At 49.1% G+C, this 18,332-nt stretch overlaps 1 protein-coding gene across 3 annotated transcripts in view; it reads right to left on the minus strand.

Moving 5' to 3' along the window:
* The window catches only part of LOC138611691 (E3 ubiquitin-protein ligase RNF31), a 27,168-nt gene extending 10,449 nt beyond the window's left edge, over positions 1–16,719 (minus strand). For all 3 annotated transcript variants that reach the window (XM_069684886.1, XM_069684885.1, XM_069684887.1), the window contains exons 1-11: positions 16,615–16,719; positions 13,851–13,941; positions 13,679–13,744; positions 12,725–12,891; positions 5,158–5,288; positions 4,965–5,029; positions 4,681–4,815; positions 3,912–4,114; positions 3,624–3,806; positions 3,294–3,476; positions 332–430 (exon numbers count right to left, since the gene is read on the minus strand). In XM_069684886.1, coding sequence (XP_069540987.1) covers positions 332–430; positions 3,294–3,476; positions 3,624–3,806; positions 3,912–4,114; positions 4,681–4,815; positions 4,965–5,029; positions 5,158–5,288; positions 12,725–12,891; positions 13,679–13,744; positions 13,851–13,941; positions 16,615–16,659 — 1,368 coding nt within the window. In that variant the 5' untranslated portion in view covers positions 16,660–16,719. The remainder of the gene's footprint in view (positions 1–331; positions 431–3,293; positions 3,477–3,623; positions 3,807–3,911; positions 4,115–4,680; positions 4,816–4,964; positions 5,030–5,157; positions 5,289–12,724; positions 12,892–13,678; positions 13,745–13,850; positions 13,942–16,614) is intronic.
* Positions 16,720–18,332: the final 1,613 nt, after the last annotated feature.

Here is an 18,332-nt window from a genome sequence, read left to right on the forward strand (position 1 = left end):
TCTAGTCTCCTGAGGTCCTGATCTAGACTCAGAGGTCCTGATCTAGACACTGTGGTCCTGATCTAGACTCAGAGGTCCTGATCTAGACACTGTGATCCTGATCTAGACTCCCAATGTCCTGATGTAGTCTCCCAGTTCAGGATCTAGTCTCCAAGCTTCCCATAAAGTCTCTGAGGTCCTGAACTAGACTCTGGGGTCCTGATCTAGACTCTGAGATCCTCAACTAGTCTCCCGAGGTCCTGATCTAGAATCAGAGCTCCTGATCTTGTCTCCCAGTTCAGGATCTAATCTCCAAGCTCAGAGGCACTGATCTAGTCTCTGAGGTCCTTACATGAGCACACCATCGGAAGCTTGGCATCTCCTGCAGAGCTCGGTCTCTGAGTTTCCTCTGGAAGAGCTCGTGGATCTGAGGAGGCAGAAAATGACGGATCTGCACACAAACAAAAACAAACGATTATCTGAACCAGGAGGTCAGGAGGCAGAGTCAGGAGGCAGAGTCAGGAGGCAGAGTCAGGAGGCAGAGACAGGAGGGGGAGTCAGGAGGAAGAGTCAGGAGGAAGAGTCAGGAGGAAGAGTCAGAAGGGAGAGTCAGGAGGAAGAGTCAGGAGGCAGTGTCAGGAGGAAGAGTCAGGAGGCAGAGACAGGAGGGGGAGTCAGGAGGAAGAGTCAGGAGGAAGAGTCAGGAGGAAGAGTCAGGAGGCAGAGACAGGAGGGGGAGTCAGGAGGAAGTGTCAGGAGGAAGAGTCAGGAGGAAGAGTCAGGAGGAAGAGTCAGAAGGGAGAGTCAGGAGGAAGAGTCAGGAGGAAGAGTCAGGAGGCAGAGTCAGAAGGGAGAGTCAGGAGGAAGAGTCAGGAGGAAGAGTCAGGAGGCAGAGTCAGAAGGGGGAGTCAGGAGGAAGAGTCAGGAGGCAGTGTCAGGAGGAAGAGTCAGGAGGCAGAGTCAGAAGGGAGAGTCAGGAGGAAGAGTCAGGAGGAAGAGTCAGAAGGGGGAGTCAGGAGGCAGAGTCAGAAGGGGGAGTCAGGAGGCAGAGACAGGAGGGGGAATCAGGAGGAAGAGTCAGGAGGCAGAGTCAGAAGGGAGAGTCAGGAGGAAGAGTCAGAAGGGAGAGTCAGGAGGAAGAGTCAGGAGGCAGTGTCAGGAGGAAGAGTCAGGAGGAAGAGTCAGAAGGGGGAGTCAGGAGGCAGAGTCAGGAGGCAGAGTCAGGAGGAAGAGTCAGAAGGGGGAGTCAGGAGGCAGAGTCAGGAGGCAGAGTCAGGAGGCAGAGTCAGGAGGAAGAGTCAGGAGGCAGAGTCAGGAGGAAGAGTCAGAAGGGAGAGTCAGGAGGAAGAGTCAGGAGGAAGAGTCAGGAGGCAGAGTCAGGAGGAAGAGTCAGGAGGCAGAGTCAGGAGGAAGAGTCAGAAGGGAGAGTCAGGAGGAAGAGTCAGGAGGCAGAGTCAGGAGGCAGAGTCAGGAGGCAGAGTCAGGAGGAAGAGTCAGGAGGCAGAGTCAGAAGGGAGAGTCAGGAGGGAGAGTCAGGAGGGGGAGTCAGGAAGGGGGAGTCAGGAAGGGGGAGTCAGGAGGAAGAGTCAGGAGGCAGAGTCAGGAGGCAGAGTCAGGAGGAAGAGTCAGGAGGCAGAGTCAGGAGGAAGAGTCAGAAGGGGGAGTCAGGAGGCAGAGTCAGGAGGCAGAGTCAGAAGGGAGAGTCAGGAGGAAGAGTCAGAAGGGAGAGTCAGGAGGAAGAGTCAGGAGGCAGTGTCAGGAGGAAGAGTCAGGAGGAAGAGTCAGAAGGGGGAGTCAGGAGGCAGAGTCAGGAGGCAGAGTCAGGAGGAAGAGTCAGGAGGCAGAGTCAGGAGGAAGAGTCAGGAGGGGGAATCAGGAGGAAGAGTCAGGAGGAAGAGTCAGAAGGGGGAGTCAGGAGGCAGAGTCAGGAGGCAGAGTCAGGAGGCAGAGTCAGGAGGAAGAGTCAGGAGGCAGAGTCAGGAGGAAGAGTCAGAAGGGAGAGTCAGGAGGAAGAGTCAGGAGGAAGAGTCAGGAGGCAGAGTCAGGAGGAAGAGTCAGGAGGCAGAGTCAGGAGGAAGAGTCAGAAGGGAGAGTCAGGAGGAAGAGTCAGGAGGCAGAGTCAGGAGGCAGAGTCAGGAGGCAGAGTCAGGAGGAAGAGTCAGGAGGCAGAGTCAGAAGGGAGAGTCAGGAGGGAGAGTCAGGAGGGGGAGTCAGGAAGGGGGAGTCAGGAAGGGGGAGTCAGGAGGAAGAGTCAGGAGGCAGAGTCAGGAGGAAGAGTCAGGAGGAAGAGTCAGGAGGGGGAGTCAGGAAGGGGGAGTCAGGAAGGGGGAGTCAGGAGGAAGAGTCAGGAGGCAGAGTCAGGAGGCAGAGTCAGGAGGAAGAGTCAGGAGGCAGAGTCAGGAGGAAGAGTCAGAAGGGGGAGTCAGGAGGCAGAGTCAGGAGGAAGAGTCAGGAGGAAGAGTCAGGAGGCAGAGTCAGGAGGAAGAGTCAGGAGGAAGAGTCAGGAGGCAGAGTCAGGAGGCAGAGTCAGAAGGGAGAGTCAGGAGGAAGAGTCAGGAGGCAGAGTCAGGAGGGAGAGTCAGGAGGAAGAGTCAGGAGGCAGAGTCAGGAGGCAGAGTCAGGAGGAAGAGTCAGGAGGAAGAGTCAGGAGGAAGAGTCAGGAGGCAGAGTCAGGAGGAAGAGTCAGGAGGAAGAGTCAGGAGGCAGAGTCAGAAGGGAGAGTCAGGAGGCAGAGTCAGGAGGCAGAGTCAGAAGGGAGAGTCAGGAGGAAGAGTCAGGAGGCAGAGTCAGAAGGGAGAGTCAGGAGGCAGAGTCAGGAGGCAGAGTCAGAAGGGAGAGTCAGGAGGCAGAGTCAGGAGGCAGAGTCAGAAGGGAGAGTCAGGAGGAAGAGTCAGGAGGCAGAGTCAGGAGGCAGAGTCAGGAGGAAGAGTCAGGAGGAAGAGTCAGGAGGCAGAGTCAGGAGGAAGAGTCAGGAGGAAGAGTCAGGAGGGTGAGTCAGGAAGGGGGAGTCAGGAAGGGGGAGTCAGGAGGGGCAACATGTGACTGTCTCCAACATTCCAGCAGTGCTGTCAGGTCACAGTCAGCCTGGTGCAGGTGTCAGTGTAGTGTAGTTAACTGACAGAGCTAATGTTAGCATGCTAATATCTGAAAGACTGAAGCTGATATGGTGGACAGCCGACATGTGACCTGAAATATGATCACTTTATGTCACACACAGAAACACCACTTTGTTTGTGAACCTGTGGACAGTTACTGTCTCAGCTTTCATATGGATCCTTCTGGTCCACACAACATTCAGACATAATGACCCTCACTTGTGTGTCCAACAGGTTAAAGTAGTCCATGGACTCCTCCATCCCGCCCGGACCTTTGACCTCGGGTCTGCCACACTGAGGGCAAACCAGCTGATCGATGCTCTTCTCTTTAATGGCTACTGAAAAAAACGTCTTAAAACACATCTGACACAGGAAGCAGGAGCAGTGAGTCATGGTGATGATCTACAGAAAATACAGAGGAGAAGCAGAAGAAGAAAAAACAGAAAAAGCAGAAGAAGAAGAAGTGAGCCATGATGACGATCTACAGAAAATGCAGACAGAGAAGAAGAAGGTGGAGGCTGGTCTGGTCTCTGATTTGCTGAGCGTCACCTTGCTGAAGGATACCTGCTCCTGACAGAAGGGGCAGCAGTGAGTCAGAAACTTCAGGGCTGATGAGAAATTTCTGTTGAGTTGGACCGCCTCCATGACATCATCAGGGCTGAAGCTCCGCCCCTCCATGGTCATTAGAGACAGGAAGATTGCCGCCTGGTCCGGAGGGAGACGAGTCGCCATCTGAAGCAAAATGAGGATGAGGATAATGATAAGAAGTAGGAGTGAGTGAGTGAGTGAGTGAGTGAGTGAGTGAGTGAGTGAGTTGGAGTAGGTGGTCCTCCTCACCTGGATGTGGTCTGGTGCAGGTAGTAGTCTGTGAGTATGGAGGTCCTGATGCAGCCCAGCTGCTGGTCCAGAACCTGCAGGCTGCCTGTGAGCGGCTGCTTCTGATTGGACAATCTGTACAGGCGAGTCAGCACGCTGCTCTCTGCTGTCAGCCAGCCTCAGAGCTCCCATGCCCCTGCTGAGAGGGTCCACGGGCGGGGCACCTGCAGACCCCAGGATACTTCAGTTAGTTCTACAGTAGTACAGTCAGTACACACACAGTACAGACTGCAGTATCCTGGTTCCTGCAGGTACATTTCCAAATCCATATTTTGTGTCAAGTTATTCGTGTCGCAGGTAGATAGCCGAGTAATAAGAGGTCTCAGGGTGCTGTCTGACACTGTCTGGTTCCATTCCGCGATAACCACCTGCTCACTCTAAATGATCCCTTACTTAGCTCTTCTGTTTGTTGCTATCATCACCTGATAAGTGACCTGAAATCAGCTCTTCTTCTCTGATCTAAAACAGTAGGTACTGCTGGCGGCCATCATACCTCCATGGGGGCAGCACTGAGCAGCTTCCTGTGGAGCTGCTGTTCTGGAGCAGAGAAGAATTGATTATTTTTGGAGTTTATAAATTAGTTACTGATTGTCGCTCAGACTTTCACACACTATCCTGTGTTTCAGTCCGTATCACAGGTGTTTCAGAAACACGTATCTGTACTGCAACAACTCTACCTGAGAGCATGGACATTTAACATCAGCTCAGGTGTTTCCTGCTGCTGTCTTACCTGAGGAGGAAGTTGAGCTAAGGAAAGGGTTGTTGGAGGAGGAATATGAAAGAGGAGCGCTGAAGTCGATGCCCAGCAGCTCCTCAGTGTACGACCTCCTCACCCTCACCACCCTGCTTTGCTCCCATTGGCTAACTGCAACAGAGGGGCAGGGGCTTCATCAAACAAGAAGGCTACATTCAGCATGCTAATCAGTTAGTATGATTCCATGCACCCATTTAGCATGCTAAGAATGTTAGATTTGCTGTGGTCACATGATTATCACAGAGCCACAGGAAGTTTACCTCTCAGTCTAGGTGGGAGGGAGAAGGTGGAGGAGGAGGTGGAGGAGGTGGAAGAGTGCTGGTTGCTGCAGGAGAAGAAAACAAAAGTAAAAACAGTAATTTTATGTTTTCCTGAGACATCAGGAGGTCAGACGTCAGATCAGTTATTGATTATGACCAATAATCATCAATACAAATCATTAACTGTACACACCTTCCAGCTGACTGTGACACCTGTACACCTGCAGGGGGCAGACCTTGTACAGGACATCTGGCATAAAGGGGTGTGTCCTTCTGGAAAGCCCGCCTCATCTCTGACACAAGCAGTGACAAGTTGGACACACCCTGACCGAAAGTGACATATAAAACACGATCAATATCTCTATTGGCAGCGTCTAGAGTCACCGCCAGCCGCTGACAGAGTATTCGGTTTCAGAACAAACGTGAAGGCAATTTTTCACACATTGAGTTTCAATAAAGTTTGAGTGAAAGATTTGTGACGCCTTGTCACTCTTTGAGTTGAGATGCTGCCGACGTCCTGAAGCTGCATCAGATCCACGTTCTTCTTCAGATCAGAGAGCAGCTTGACTATCTGACCCGGGTCAGTGTCTTTGTTCCATACCACCTGAGACAGTCATGGACATGTTCACCTGAGTCAGCCACTTCTCCATCATCCTCAAATTATGCTATTTCCGATTCATTTTTTCAACGCAATAATTCAAGCTTAACAATTATAATTCAAATTGATTTTCTAATTTTGAATTTGTATTTTTAATTCAATTATTCATTAAGTTTTTCAGATTTTATTTCAAATACACTGATCAGCCATAACATGTTGACCACCTGCCTAATATTGTGTAGGTCCCATTTTACCCCCAAAACAGCCCTGACCCATCGAGGCATGGACTCCACTACACCTCTGAAGGTGTGCTGAGGTATCTGGCACCAAGACGTGAGCAGCAGATCCTTTAAGTCCTGTAAGTTGCGAGATGGGAATTTTCCGGGGATCATCAAGGGGGGTAACTCGGTTAAATTTAAACTTATATGGGGGGGCAATTTATTTTATAACATTTATTTTATGACCCCCGACTTCCCCCCTGGAGAGCAAAGAGGATTATCTTATCTTGTTTACGAAGGCGAGTCGCCTGTTTAGAGTTCCATTCGGGGATGAGGTAGGGGTTTTTGACACTGTATATAAGCTTGAACATTTTGACTGAAAGACAGAGAGCTGCTGTACTTCTCTCCATGCTGCATGTAAAATGTAAGTAAAGAGACTTGATTCATAACATTGGTTTGTCAGTTTATCAGCAAATTATCTTCAGGAGGAGAATTTCCCTCACAATGGATCAGACTTGTTTGTGCAGCACATCCCACAGAGGCTCCATTGGATGGATCTGGGGAACCTAGAGGCCAAGTCAACACCTTGAACTCGTCGTTCCTCTAACCATTCCTGAACCATGTCTGCAGTGTGGCAGGGAACATCATCCTGCTGAGAGAGGCCACTGCCATTAGGGAATACTGTGTCCATGAAGGGGTTGACTTGGTCTGCAGCAATGTAACAAAGTAACATCCACATGAACGGCAGGACCCAAGGTTTCCCAGCAGAACGTTGCCCAAAGCATCACACTGCCACCGCCGGCTCGCCTTCTTCCCATAGTGCATCCTGGTGCCAGGTCTTCCCCAGGTAAGAGACGAACACGCACCTGACCATCCACATGATGTGAAAGAAAACGTGATTCATCAGACCAGGCCGTCTTCTTCCATCGCTCCGTGGTCCAGTTCTGATGCTCACGTGCTCATTGTAGGCGCTTTCAGTGGTGGACAGGAGTCAGCATGGGCACCCTGACCGGTCTGCAGCTACACAGCCTCATACACAACAAACTGTGATGCTCTGTGTGTTCTGACTCCTTTCTATCAGAACCAGCGTTAACTCTTTCAGCAGTTTGAGCTTCAGTAGCTCTTCTGTTGGATCGGATCACACGGGCCAGCCTTCACTCCCCACACACATCACTGAGCCTTGGCCACCCATGAGGTCCACACCATCGCAGGTTCACTGGTTTTCCTTCCTTGGACCACTCTTGGTAGGTCCTGATCTCTGACTGTGAATATAGATAGATGATGCGTCTACTCTCAAACTGTGGAGGGTCCAGGCTGGAAGGATAATGGCAGTCATGACTCTTTCCAGGATAAGCTGGGACCCTGTATGCCAATGGGTTCCACAGTTTCTGTCCTCATAGGTAGCAGAAAATGAAAGGTGAATCTGCTGCGAAACAGGAAGCACTAATTTAGCATCCATTCCTCGTGGGCTACAATCCGTCCCGATCATGAGGGCAGATGAGGACAGACACTAAAGCTGGCTTTATTAAACATCAGATCTTTAATCGATGAGTTTATTACTGAGCACAAACTTGATTTGATGTTTTTAACTGAAACTTGGTTAGACCAAAATAACAGTGCAGCTGTTCTGATTGAGTCAACCCCTCCCAACTTTAGTTTTATAAGTGAGGTCAGAGTGCATCAGAGAGGAGGCAGAGTCCCTCCAATGCAAGCAGCTATCCTTCGGAAATGTTGCTTCTTCTGAACATGTGGCTCTGCAGCTGAAGTCCTCCCCTCGGGCCATGCTCCTGAATATTTACAGGCCGCCTAAATACTGTGCAAACTTTTCTGATGACTTCAATGAACTGCTGCCTTTGATCTGCACTGACTTTGACTGTGTTGTAACTGTTGCCTATTTTAACATCCATGTTGACAAACTTAATTATCTCCAAGGGTCTAAACATTTCCAAGATTGTGGTGACAGATGTTGCCCTCTCTGATCACTCCTGTGTTTTCTTTGAGAGTGTTATCTTAGTGCAGACAATTACTCAAACAAAAGCAATTACAAAACGGTGTATCACTGAAAACACCAGCAACATTTTTAACCAGGTTTTCTCTTCCACAGCTGCCCCGCCCTGGGTCTCAGTCAATGAGTTGGTAGAGAATTTCAATTCTAAAATTGCAAATGTGATGGATATCTTCCCACAGGCTCTGAAAACAGCAGTCATCAAGCCACTATTAAAAAAGAATGACCCAAACAAGTCACTGATGGAGAACTATAGGCTTATATCCAATCTACCATTTTAAGTAAGATAATTGAAAAGGCTGTTTTTCAACAGTTGAACCACTTTCTGACAGTGAACAGCTGCTTCGATGTCTTTCAGTGTTCTTCCAGAGCTCTGACTGGACCTGAACTTGTCTGTTTTCACTGTTTATATGTTAATGTCTTGTTTTATAATGTGTTTCTTTGCTTTTGTTGTTCTGTCTAAAACACTTTGAATTGTCTTGTTGATGAAATGTGCTGAATAAAAACTTGCCTTCCCTCATTGTACAAAATTGAAGCCAAAACAGCCCTGTGATAGGCGCTGCCATCTTGTGATGGTGATGTCATTTGGAGCCAGAGTAGAGATTGGCGGGTGGAGCCACTTCCACTAACCGAAACACACACTTAACCTACCGAAAAACACAGCAAGGATCCCTGAGGTAACACATGGTGACTGAGCCTATGGCCCGCTGATGAAAGCCTTTCATCTGCAGTATATAGTATTATTATGGGCTGGGTGTCTGTGGCGGCGCCCAGTTAGTGACGCGTTTTCCATCAGCCAGCAGTGGTTGGTCTGCCAGAGAGGGTAGGCGGAGCTAAGCGGCTGCTTTTCCGCTCTCTGCAAGTGTTGCGAGTAAACAGTAATCTACTATGGCTGAACACACAAAGAAAAGATGGATGACTACAGATACAACTTCAACAAGAAGTGAAAATCCAAAGAAGAAGAAACAAACTCGACGCTCAGATGAAGCAGACAGTCTGAAAAGGAAAGCGACCGTCAGCCAGGAAAATCAAGAGTTACAACCGGAGCCGACCGTGGACGTCACACATGCAGCACTGTGTGGATATCTGAAGTGTGCTCCTGCAGTTAGTGTTTATCGCTGTAGGTGCCGCCAAAGAGAACGAAACTGAGATCATTGAGATTCTAACTTTAACAGCAGAACAGCTTCTTGTGTCTGAAGCAGAAAGTTCACTGACTGTAGTGTTAGTGTTAGTTACGTGTCCTCTCGCCGTTCCTCCTCTACTCTGCTACTCGGGAACAGAACGCTGCAGGAGCCCCATTTGTCAACAGAGCTGTCAATCATGAGGCCACACCCCCTTTTTATAGCATCAAATAACTAATTAAAAGTAAACTGAACACTGTGACATAACTCAGCAGGATAAGAACTAAATATAATGACAGAAACATGTTTGAGAAAAATGTGTTTGACGTGTATTTTGATTTTATAGTTTGACTCATGTCCCATCTGTTAACATGGGGGAGGCGGGCTTTATGAGCTATACTGCAGCCAGTCAGCAGGGGGCGACAGAGAGGGTTTGGCTTCACTTTAGGGAGCTGTCATGTCGGCCATCTTTATATACAGTCTATGGTACTGACCACTGCAGACTGGAAACAACCCATAGGAGCTTCAGGTTTGGAGATGCTCTGACCAAGTTGGCAAGCAAATCTGTTGGACCCAAATCAGTCTGGCTTTAAGCGGGGCCACTCTACTGGCACAGCACCACTGTCGGTAGCAGAATCATTTCGTCTGGCTAACGCTGCTGGACAGTCCTCAGTTCTAACCATAACCCTCCCATTACAACAGGGCCCTAAGTCGCTAACTGACTCTTCTCCTCTGTAGTCCCTGGTGGTGGAACGAGTTACCAAACACATTCAGTCCGCAGAGCAGGGTTTCTGTGCAGGTCCACGTGTCCTGGAAGCTTTCAATGTTCCAGACAAGTGGGTGAAATGACAACCCCAAAACAATTGATAGGCAGGCTGTATCAAGAGCGTAGAATTGGGTATGGAAATTAGTTAATTGTCCCTACAATAACTTTGTCCAAAGATTAATATATGATACGCATAATGTTGCACTTTCAACCTGCGGAGGAGTCGTGCATGAGACAGTCACCACAGTCACCTGTCTGTCAATGTAAACAAGGAGTGCACCAGCTGGGCGTAAACAATCTTTATCTTTTACATCTGACTAAGCTATGACCGGCTTCGTGCCTGGGATTCATACCGAGTGCAGCTAACTGACCCCGGTCGTAGCTGCGCCCGGTCACATGATGCGCGTTCACGTGAACACTCGAAAAGCAGTGACTGTTACCAAGCAACACGCGTCTCCACTCGCTAACTGCTCTCATGATCGACAGAACCTATGGATAACAAAACAAGAAAAATACATTTTACGGAGAGTGAAGCGAGGAAACATAAATAATCAAGCTTGCCGTGTCCGATGTGTCTGATGTATTACCGGAGTCCCTTCCACCTTTAAGAAAAGATAAAGACCCAGCTCTTTCATGAGTCGCCAAGTGCTGCTCATAGGGATTCATGTTGGGTCTCTCAATAATATAACAGAGTACGGTCGAGACCGAGAGGCTCTGTCTGTAAAGTGTCTCGAGGTAACTTTGGTTATGATTTGGAGCTGTACAAATTACATTTGATTTGATTTTGAATTTGATTTGATGAACACCTCTGCTCTTAAAGCCCCTGTAAACCCAAATCCACAAAATCCTTCTAACTGTGTAATTTAGGGTCTTATGTACCAACTAGTGAGCATCTAAAAAGTTTTAGAAATGAGTTTTAATCCAAACTGGAGTTCTTGACATTCCTTCTTTGTTACTTCGCTGACGCTGGGGTTAAACTGGGCGTGGTTATGTTTGATATTTATCACATCATAAATTTCCTTGAGCCAATCAACAACAGTTGCCCCGCCCTCACAGGTGCAATAACACTTCTCGGCTTGCTATCAATCTTCCTCTCTGAGTCTGCGCTAACTCCTGTCCACTCACCCTGAACGTCTCTGCACATACCTGCTGCAGTTACCTAACGTTTGCCTTTTTCCCCATCATGCCTGTGTGCTGTCCCCGGGTGCACATCCACCATCTGAGATGACAACGTGTCATTCTTTTACTTTCTAAATGCGGCGGACTTGGAGAAGCAGCAGTGTTTCCGCCACATACATGTAGTGAATTGTTGCAGCCGTTGCTTCAGAAGTTGTAATTAAACGACTCTTTGGAGATTTCAGGTTCAAATCAACGATCGTCCATCCTCTCCTCATCGAGGAAGAGCACTGAAATAGTGAACTCGTGAAGTCTTGGCAACCACACAAACAACAGCGGGACCAGTTTACTTCTAACGGCAATAGAGGGTCCGCTCCACATCGCTGACATCGGCATACATGTGCAGTTCTAACACGCAGTGTAAACGATCCACGTGCCTCTATCAGCTGTGCGCTCAGTATCACACGTTCAGCTCCCTGGTGATCTCCCTCCAGCGAGCTGCACAATATCATACTGAAATGAGGAGATATTGTCTGTCTAACTCTGCACGTCCCTACTGTAAACTCATTGATTGTCGCGCTTTATAAAGCTTATAAAAGGTGATGTCATTTGGTAACGATCGACCGTTTAGATCGCTACGTCATAAATAACGTCCCTCGTGCACACGCGACTCACGTGCTGTGAGAACTGAATTGCGAGAGAGAAAATATGTAACTTTTGTGACTTAATGAAACAGACTGCTGATGAAGACAGTCCACACAGCAGACAGAGAGACAGACAGAAGAGGGGGCGGGGCCAGCAGCGGTGCAGAGAGCACAGGTGCAGGTGTGCTGGGGGACTGAAGCAAAGTGATCAGGTTAAAGTAGTTTGTGAATTAAAACTTAATGAGGTGAAGAAGAGAGAACAATTAAAGTGTGGAAGGAAGAAATAACCATCGATAAAGAGGGTCAGTCTACATGTGACGTGCTTCTCACAGAAATCATTCATATATGAGATTAATTGAAATTAATTAATTTATTAATATTATTATTAATTAATTAATTACAAAGCCTGTAATTAATTAGATTCATTTTTTTAATCACCTGACAGCAATAGTTTTGATATGAAGTGCACATGCGCACATACCTGGGTGGTACAACACCCTCTACCCTGCTGCTGAAAGTGCTAGAGGAAACACTGCTTTCACATGCGCCATTGTTTTGTGGACAGTTGCCATGAGAACGCGGACAGGCGGACCCCAGCAGGTGTCAGTCAACACGGGATCTGCCACGCCTACACAGTCCTGAGAACTGAAAGATTTTCTCGTGGTTCTGAACGTTTATTTTCACTCAGATTTTTGAGGATGCTTTATGACTCAGCTCTGATATCAGAAATGCATTTTTGCTATTTGAAGCCGAGTTTCCAGAGTTTCCTTTAATGATATTGATGATGTTGTTGATGATGATGCTGCGATACACCCTGTGCATTTCCTCTGTGCTCTGCCTGTCAGCGCCTGTCCCCGGTCACACCTGAAGCTGTGTGTTGGATCTGTCTGACTTCGTTCCCTCCTGTCTCGATCGGTGCTCGTGTTGTCTTAACTCTCAGATGTACGTCGCTGTCGACTGAAGCATCTGATACATGAAACTGTAACACTGTAACATTGTAACCATCATTATGTGGCCCTTGTCAAAGTCGCTCACATCCTTACACTTACCCATTTTTCCTGCTTCCTGTTTACACACGACAGGGCCATTGTAACGAGATCAATGTTATTCACTCGACCTGTCAGTGCTCATGTTATGGCTGATCGGTGTAAAAGTAACACATATGTCTGTAACATATTTCTGCCTACACAGGAATCACTTCTGTGTCGCTGCCTGAACAGTTACCCAACAGGAAACATGCTAACTAACCACAAAGCTAACCAGTCGGACTGAGCATGCTCAGTGTGTCTTACACGAGTCCAGTTCTTCAGTCCGTCCAGACTGATGATGCCCGAGGCGTCCACAAAGGGACAGGAGGGGTTGATTACCATGGAGACAGAGGGACAGACGTAGCAGCGAGGTCGGGACACCGGGTGGGTCTCATGAAGCCAGATGCACACTGGGATGTTATACTCACTTCCTGTAAGACAGGAAACCAGAGTCAACATTAAATCAGCTGTTGGAGGTCTGATTGTGAACCATTGCCATGGTGATGAGTTCACATGCAATAGTCACATCGCAGGTGGTGATGTCAATCAAACGACCTGACACTCTTCTTTTGTTTCTTGATGCAAAGTGAAAACAATTTCTCGTCTTCTATCAGTAACCGAAAAGAAAAGTGTGATGTCACATCAGATCAGCTCAGAGCACGGAATGACAGAGCCTGTGAGTCACCTGTGAGTCACCTGTGAGTCACCTGTGAGTCACCTGTGAGTCACCTGTGTGTAAACTGTAAACACACAACGCTGCTGTGTTTACAGTCATGAGGATGATCAAGGCTGAGTGTATTCTCGTTATCAGCAGCAGCACCTCCTCCAGGTGCTCGTTAGTGCTGTGTGGCTGTGCCGCACAGTGTGTAGTTTCAGCAGCCACACTCGCAGCACAGGTACGGTGTAGTGTTGAGTCACAGGTAGTTGGTGACGGTGAGCTTGTGTTGTTACCTTTACACAGCTAATCACCTTATCACCTGATGAAACATCATCAGATTCTTTGGATAACATGTAACAACCGCGACTGTCTGTAAAGGTTATTAAGAAATCTGTCGCTCCACCCGCCCTCTCCACCTGTCCTCACTGCACCTGTCCTTACTTCACCTGTATTATCATCTGCATTATTTAGGCAGTCTATGATTTTGTGTAATGTGGTGCAGCCCAGTGATGAAGTGAAACAAAATGGCCGTCAGAGAGCACATAAAGAAGAGACTTTACCTTCATAGTGAACAGGAACTGTCCCGGCCAGGTACACGAGCTTCTTCTTCTCTTTGTTTGGGAAACCTGTCAATCATCGTAAAGACATGAGGACAAGAAATAAAGACACGAAAAAATAGAAACAACATTTAAGAAATTCTATTCAAAAAACATGAATTTAGTTTGTACTCACAATAAAAATCCACAAAGAGACGAAGATCAGAAAAGACCGAACGAAGCCTCCGAACATCCGACAGAGTTTCACCTGGATAACTGTACTGACACTGGGGGGGCAGAGAGGAGGAGCAGAGAGGAGGAGCAGAGAGGAGCAGGGGGAGAGAGAGAGAGACAGGAGGGGGAGAGAGAGGAGCAGGGAGAGAGAGAGGAGGAGCAGAGAGGAGCAGGGGGAGAGAGAGAGAGACAGGAGCAGGGGGGAGAGAGAGAGAGAGAGAGACAGGAAGGGGAGAGACAGGAGCAGGGGGGAGAGAGAGAGAGAGAGAGACAGGAGGGGGAGAGAGAGGAGCAGGTGGAGAGAGAGAGGAGGAGCAGAGAGGAACAGGGGGAGAGAGAGAGACAGGAGGAGAGAGGAGCAGGGGGAGAGAGAGAGGAGGAGCAGAGAGGAACAGGGGGAGAGAGAGAGACAGGAGGAGAGAGAGAGAGAGAGACAGGAGGGGGAGAGAGAGGAGCAGGGGGGAGAGAGAGAGAGAGACAGGAAGGGGAGAGAGAGGAACAGGGGGAGAGAGAGAGAGAGAGACAGGAGGGGGAGAGAGAGACAGGAGGAGAGAGGAGCAGGGGGAGAGAGAGAGGAGGAGCAGAGAGGAACAGGGGGAGAGAGAGAGACAGGAGGAGAGAGAGAGAGAGAGACAGGAGGGGGAGAGAGAGGAGCAGGGGGGAGAGAGAGAGAGAGACAGGAAGGGGAGAGAGAGGAACAGGGGGAGAGAGAGAGAGAGAGACCGGAGAGGGAGAGAGAGGAGCAGGTGGAGAGAGAGAGGAGGAGCAGAGAGGAGCAGGTGGAGAGAGAGAGGAGGAGCAGAGAGGAGCAGGGAGAGAGAGAGGAGGAGCAGAGAGGAGCAGGGGGAGAGAGAGAGAGACAGGAGCAGGGGGGAGAGAGAGAGAGAGAGAGACAGGAAGGGGAGAGAGAGGAACAGGGGGAGAGAGAGAGAGACAGGAGCAGGGGGGAGAGAGAGAGAGAGAGAGACAGGAAGGGGAGAGAGAGGAACAGGGGGAGAGAGAGAGAGAGAGAGACAGGAGGGGGAGAGAGAGGAGCAGGTGGAGAGAGAGAGGAGGAGCAGAGAGGAGCAGGGGGAGAGAGAGAGAGACAGGAGGGGGAGAGAGAGGAGCAGGGAGAGAGAGAGGAGGAGCAGAGAGGAGCAGGGGGAGAGAGAGAGAGACAGGAGCAGGGGGGAGAGAGAGAGAGAGAGAGACAGGAAGGGGAGAGAGAGGAACAGGGGGAGAGAGAGAGAGAGAGAGACAGGAGGGGGAGAGAGAGGAGCAGGTGGAGAGAGAGAGGAGGAGCAGAGAGGAGCAGGGGGAGAGAGAGAGAGACAGGAGGGGGAGAGAGAGGAGCAGGGAGAGAGAGAGGAGGAGCAGAGAGGAGCAGGGGGGAGAGAGAGAGAGAGAGAGACAGGAGGGGGAGAGAGAGGAGCAGGTGGAGAGAGAGAGGAGGAGCAGAGAGGAACAGGGGGAGAGAGAGAGACAGGAGGAGAGAGGAGCAGGGGGAGAGAGAGAGGAGGAGCAGAGAGGAACAGGGGGAGAGAGAGAGACAGGAGGAGAGAGAGAGAGAGAGAGACAGGAGGGGGAGAGAGAGGAGCAGGGGGGAGAGAGAGAGAGGGACAGGAAGGGGAGAGAGAGGAACAGGGGGAGAGAGAGAGACCGGAGGGGGAGAGAGAGGAGCAGGTGGAGAGAGAGAGGAGGAGCAGAGAGGAGCAGGGGGAGAGAGAGAGGAGGAGCAGAGAGGAACAGGGGGAGAGAGAGAGACAGGAGGAGAGAGAGAGAGAGACAGGAGGGGGAGAGAGAGGAGCAGGGGGAGAGAGAGAGAGAGACAGGAGGGGGAGAGAGAGGAGCAGGGGGACAGAGAGAGAGAGGAGGAGCAGAGAGGAACGGGGGAGAGAGAGAGAGAGACAGGAGGGGGACAGAGAGGAGCAGGGGGAGAGAGAGAGAGAGAGAGGAGGAGCAGAGAGGAACAGGGGGAGAGAGAGAGAGAGACAGGAGGGGGAGAGAGAGAGAGAGGAGGAGCAGAGAGGAGCAGGGGGAGAGAGAGAGGAGGAGCAGAGAGGAGCAGGGGGAGAGAGAGACAGGAGGGGGAGAGAGAGGAGCAGGGGGAGAGAGAGGAGGAGCAGAGAGGAACAGGGGGAGAGGGAGAGAGAGAGAGAGAGGAGGAGCAGAGAGGAGCAGGGGGAGAGAGAGACAGGAGGGGGAGAGAGAGGAGCAGGGGGAGAGAGAGAGGAGGAGCAGAGAGGAGCAGGGGGAGAGAGAGAGAGACAGGAGGGGGAGAGAGAGGAGGAGCAGAGAGGAGCAGGGGGAGAGAGAGACAGGAGGGGGAGAGAGTGGAACAGGGGGAGAGAGAGAGGAAGAGGAGAGAGGTGCAGAGAGGAGGAGGAGGGAGAGAGAGAGGGACAGGAGGAGGAATAAAGAGGAGGAGGAGGGAGAGAGAGAGAGAGAGAGAGAGAGAGAGAGAGGAGGAATAAAGAGGAGGAGGAGGGTGAGAGAGAGGAGTAATAGAGAGGAGGAGGGAGAGAGGGAGGAGGAGGAATAGAGAAGAGGAGGAGGTGAGGTAATCAGGTTAGTTCATGTTGTTTTTAGCATAGCTTGCTAAGCTAACTCTCCTGAAAGTATGTGTTCGGATGTCGCCTGTTAGCCTGGCTGGCTAACCGATTAGCGGCAGGTCGAGTGAGAGGCTAACTTGTGATCAAACTAATAAAGTTTGTTTTTGAATGAAGTGAAAGTTTATTTCTGACCTCCTTCAGTGTCCGCAGCTCCGCCTCACATCCAACACGCGACATTATACCTGAAACTCACCTCATCACCTGCTAACACACACTACCAGGCTAACAGGGTGCCGTATGGAGGCATTCATTTAAACATTACACCCACTTCCGCTCCCAGACTTTCAAATCAAAAGCCCTAGTATTTATGAGTGAGACACACGTATGACTAACGTCTCACCGGTTGTATTTGTGACATAAAACAACTGTGATAAAGTTTATTATTATTTATCTCACAGCTCTGTGAGCCTTTGATGAGCCCCGCTCGGAAGACGACTTTGTATTGAGTTTGAGAGGAAATAAAAGCTGGGAAACATTTCAGAATAAAAGCCATTGGTTCTTTGAAGTGTTTTTGGTCAAACTGAGAATCCTGCAGGGTGATGTTGAAGGTGAATCAGGACACAAGGTACAAAAAAAAGAGTCTGACCTGCACACACGTACCTGACAGAGTTACCTGCAAACACTGACTCACAAAGGTCCAAAGAAAGGTTCAGGAAATGAAACATTTAAAACTCTTTTGGTTTCAGACAAAGTTAGATTTCATCAGAAAGATCGAAAGCTCACATTTTACTCACAAGAACCACAAACACCTGAACAGGTAACAGATCAGAGCCACTGTGTGTGTGTGTCCTGTTTAATGTAAAACCACAGTTAGGTGAGTTAACTCAGGACCAGGACCAGACCAGGACCGGGTTGACCAGGTGGACTTTGAGCGGGATGGAGCAGGTCACATCCTGGCAGGTGGAGGTTATGCAGTCATCATTTTTGAATGTAATGAAGCTTTTTGACGACATCTGTTGAAAAATGTAATAATAATAATAATAATAATAATAATAACCTTTAAAACGGGCAGTCAGTGAAGGCTGTGACACGGGTGATGTGCTGGTATTTGTGGGTGCCTGTTAAAACTCGAGCAGCGGCGTTCTGAAGCGTTCGGAGTCGGTGGAGGGAGCTCTGACTGACACCAGGATAAAGTGCACTACAGTAGTCCAGGCGTGAGAAAATAAAAGCATGAATGACTTTTTGCAGATCGGTGGGAGACAGGAATGATTTGTTTGAGATGATAAAAACATTCTTAACGTGGGTGTCAAATCTAAAATCTGCATCAAATATTACGCCCAGATTTTAGCTTTCAGAGTGATGTCATTGTGAAGGGAACCACGTTTGCTATGGACAGGACTGGAGGGATGAATGTGACCAAATGTTATGACTTCAGATTTGTCTTGATTGAGCTTTAAAACGTTTTGGGACATCCAGCATTTTACATCAGTGAGTAAGTTGTCTAAGCTGTTGGGGTTATTGGATCAGAGGGGAACATACAGCTGTGTGTCATCTGCATATGAATGAAGAGAGATACCATGGTTCTGAGCGACCTGACCGAGTGGTAGCATGTAGATGGAGAACATGAGGGCCGAGAACAGATCCTTGAGGTACACCGCAGTTACAATTGCAAACAGATGAGCTTTAAGAGCAGTCTCTCTGAATAAACAGTGAAAAAAGAAAAATCCTTATTTTGAAAATACAGGTTTGAGGTGCTGGCCTGTTTCCTGTTAACTGTACGTTAGCATCACATCATGTAAACACCTTTACAGGTGTGAACGTGAAATCTTTTATATTCTATTAAGATTAAATTGATGTTGAGAAGATAAATGATAAATCTGATCAAACATTAAAGGTCAAACTCTTTAAAC

The sequence above is a fragment of the Semicossyphus pulcher genome, unplaced genomic scaffold, assembly GCF_022749685.1.
Source record: "Semicossyphus pulcher isolate SPU_LCO1_2020_fin unplaced genomic scaffold, fSemPul1.0.p SCAF_7, whole genome shotgun sequence".
NCBI lineage: Eukaryota > Metazoa > Chordata > Actinopteri > Labriformes > Labridae > Semicossyphus > Semicossyphus pulcher.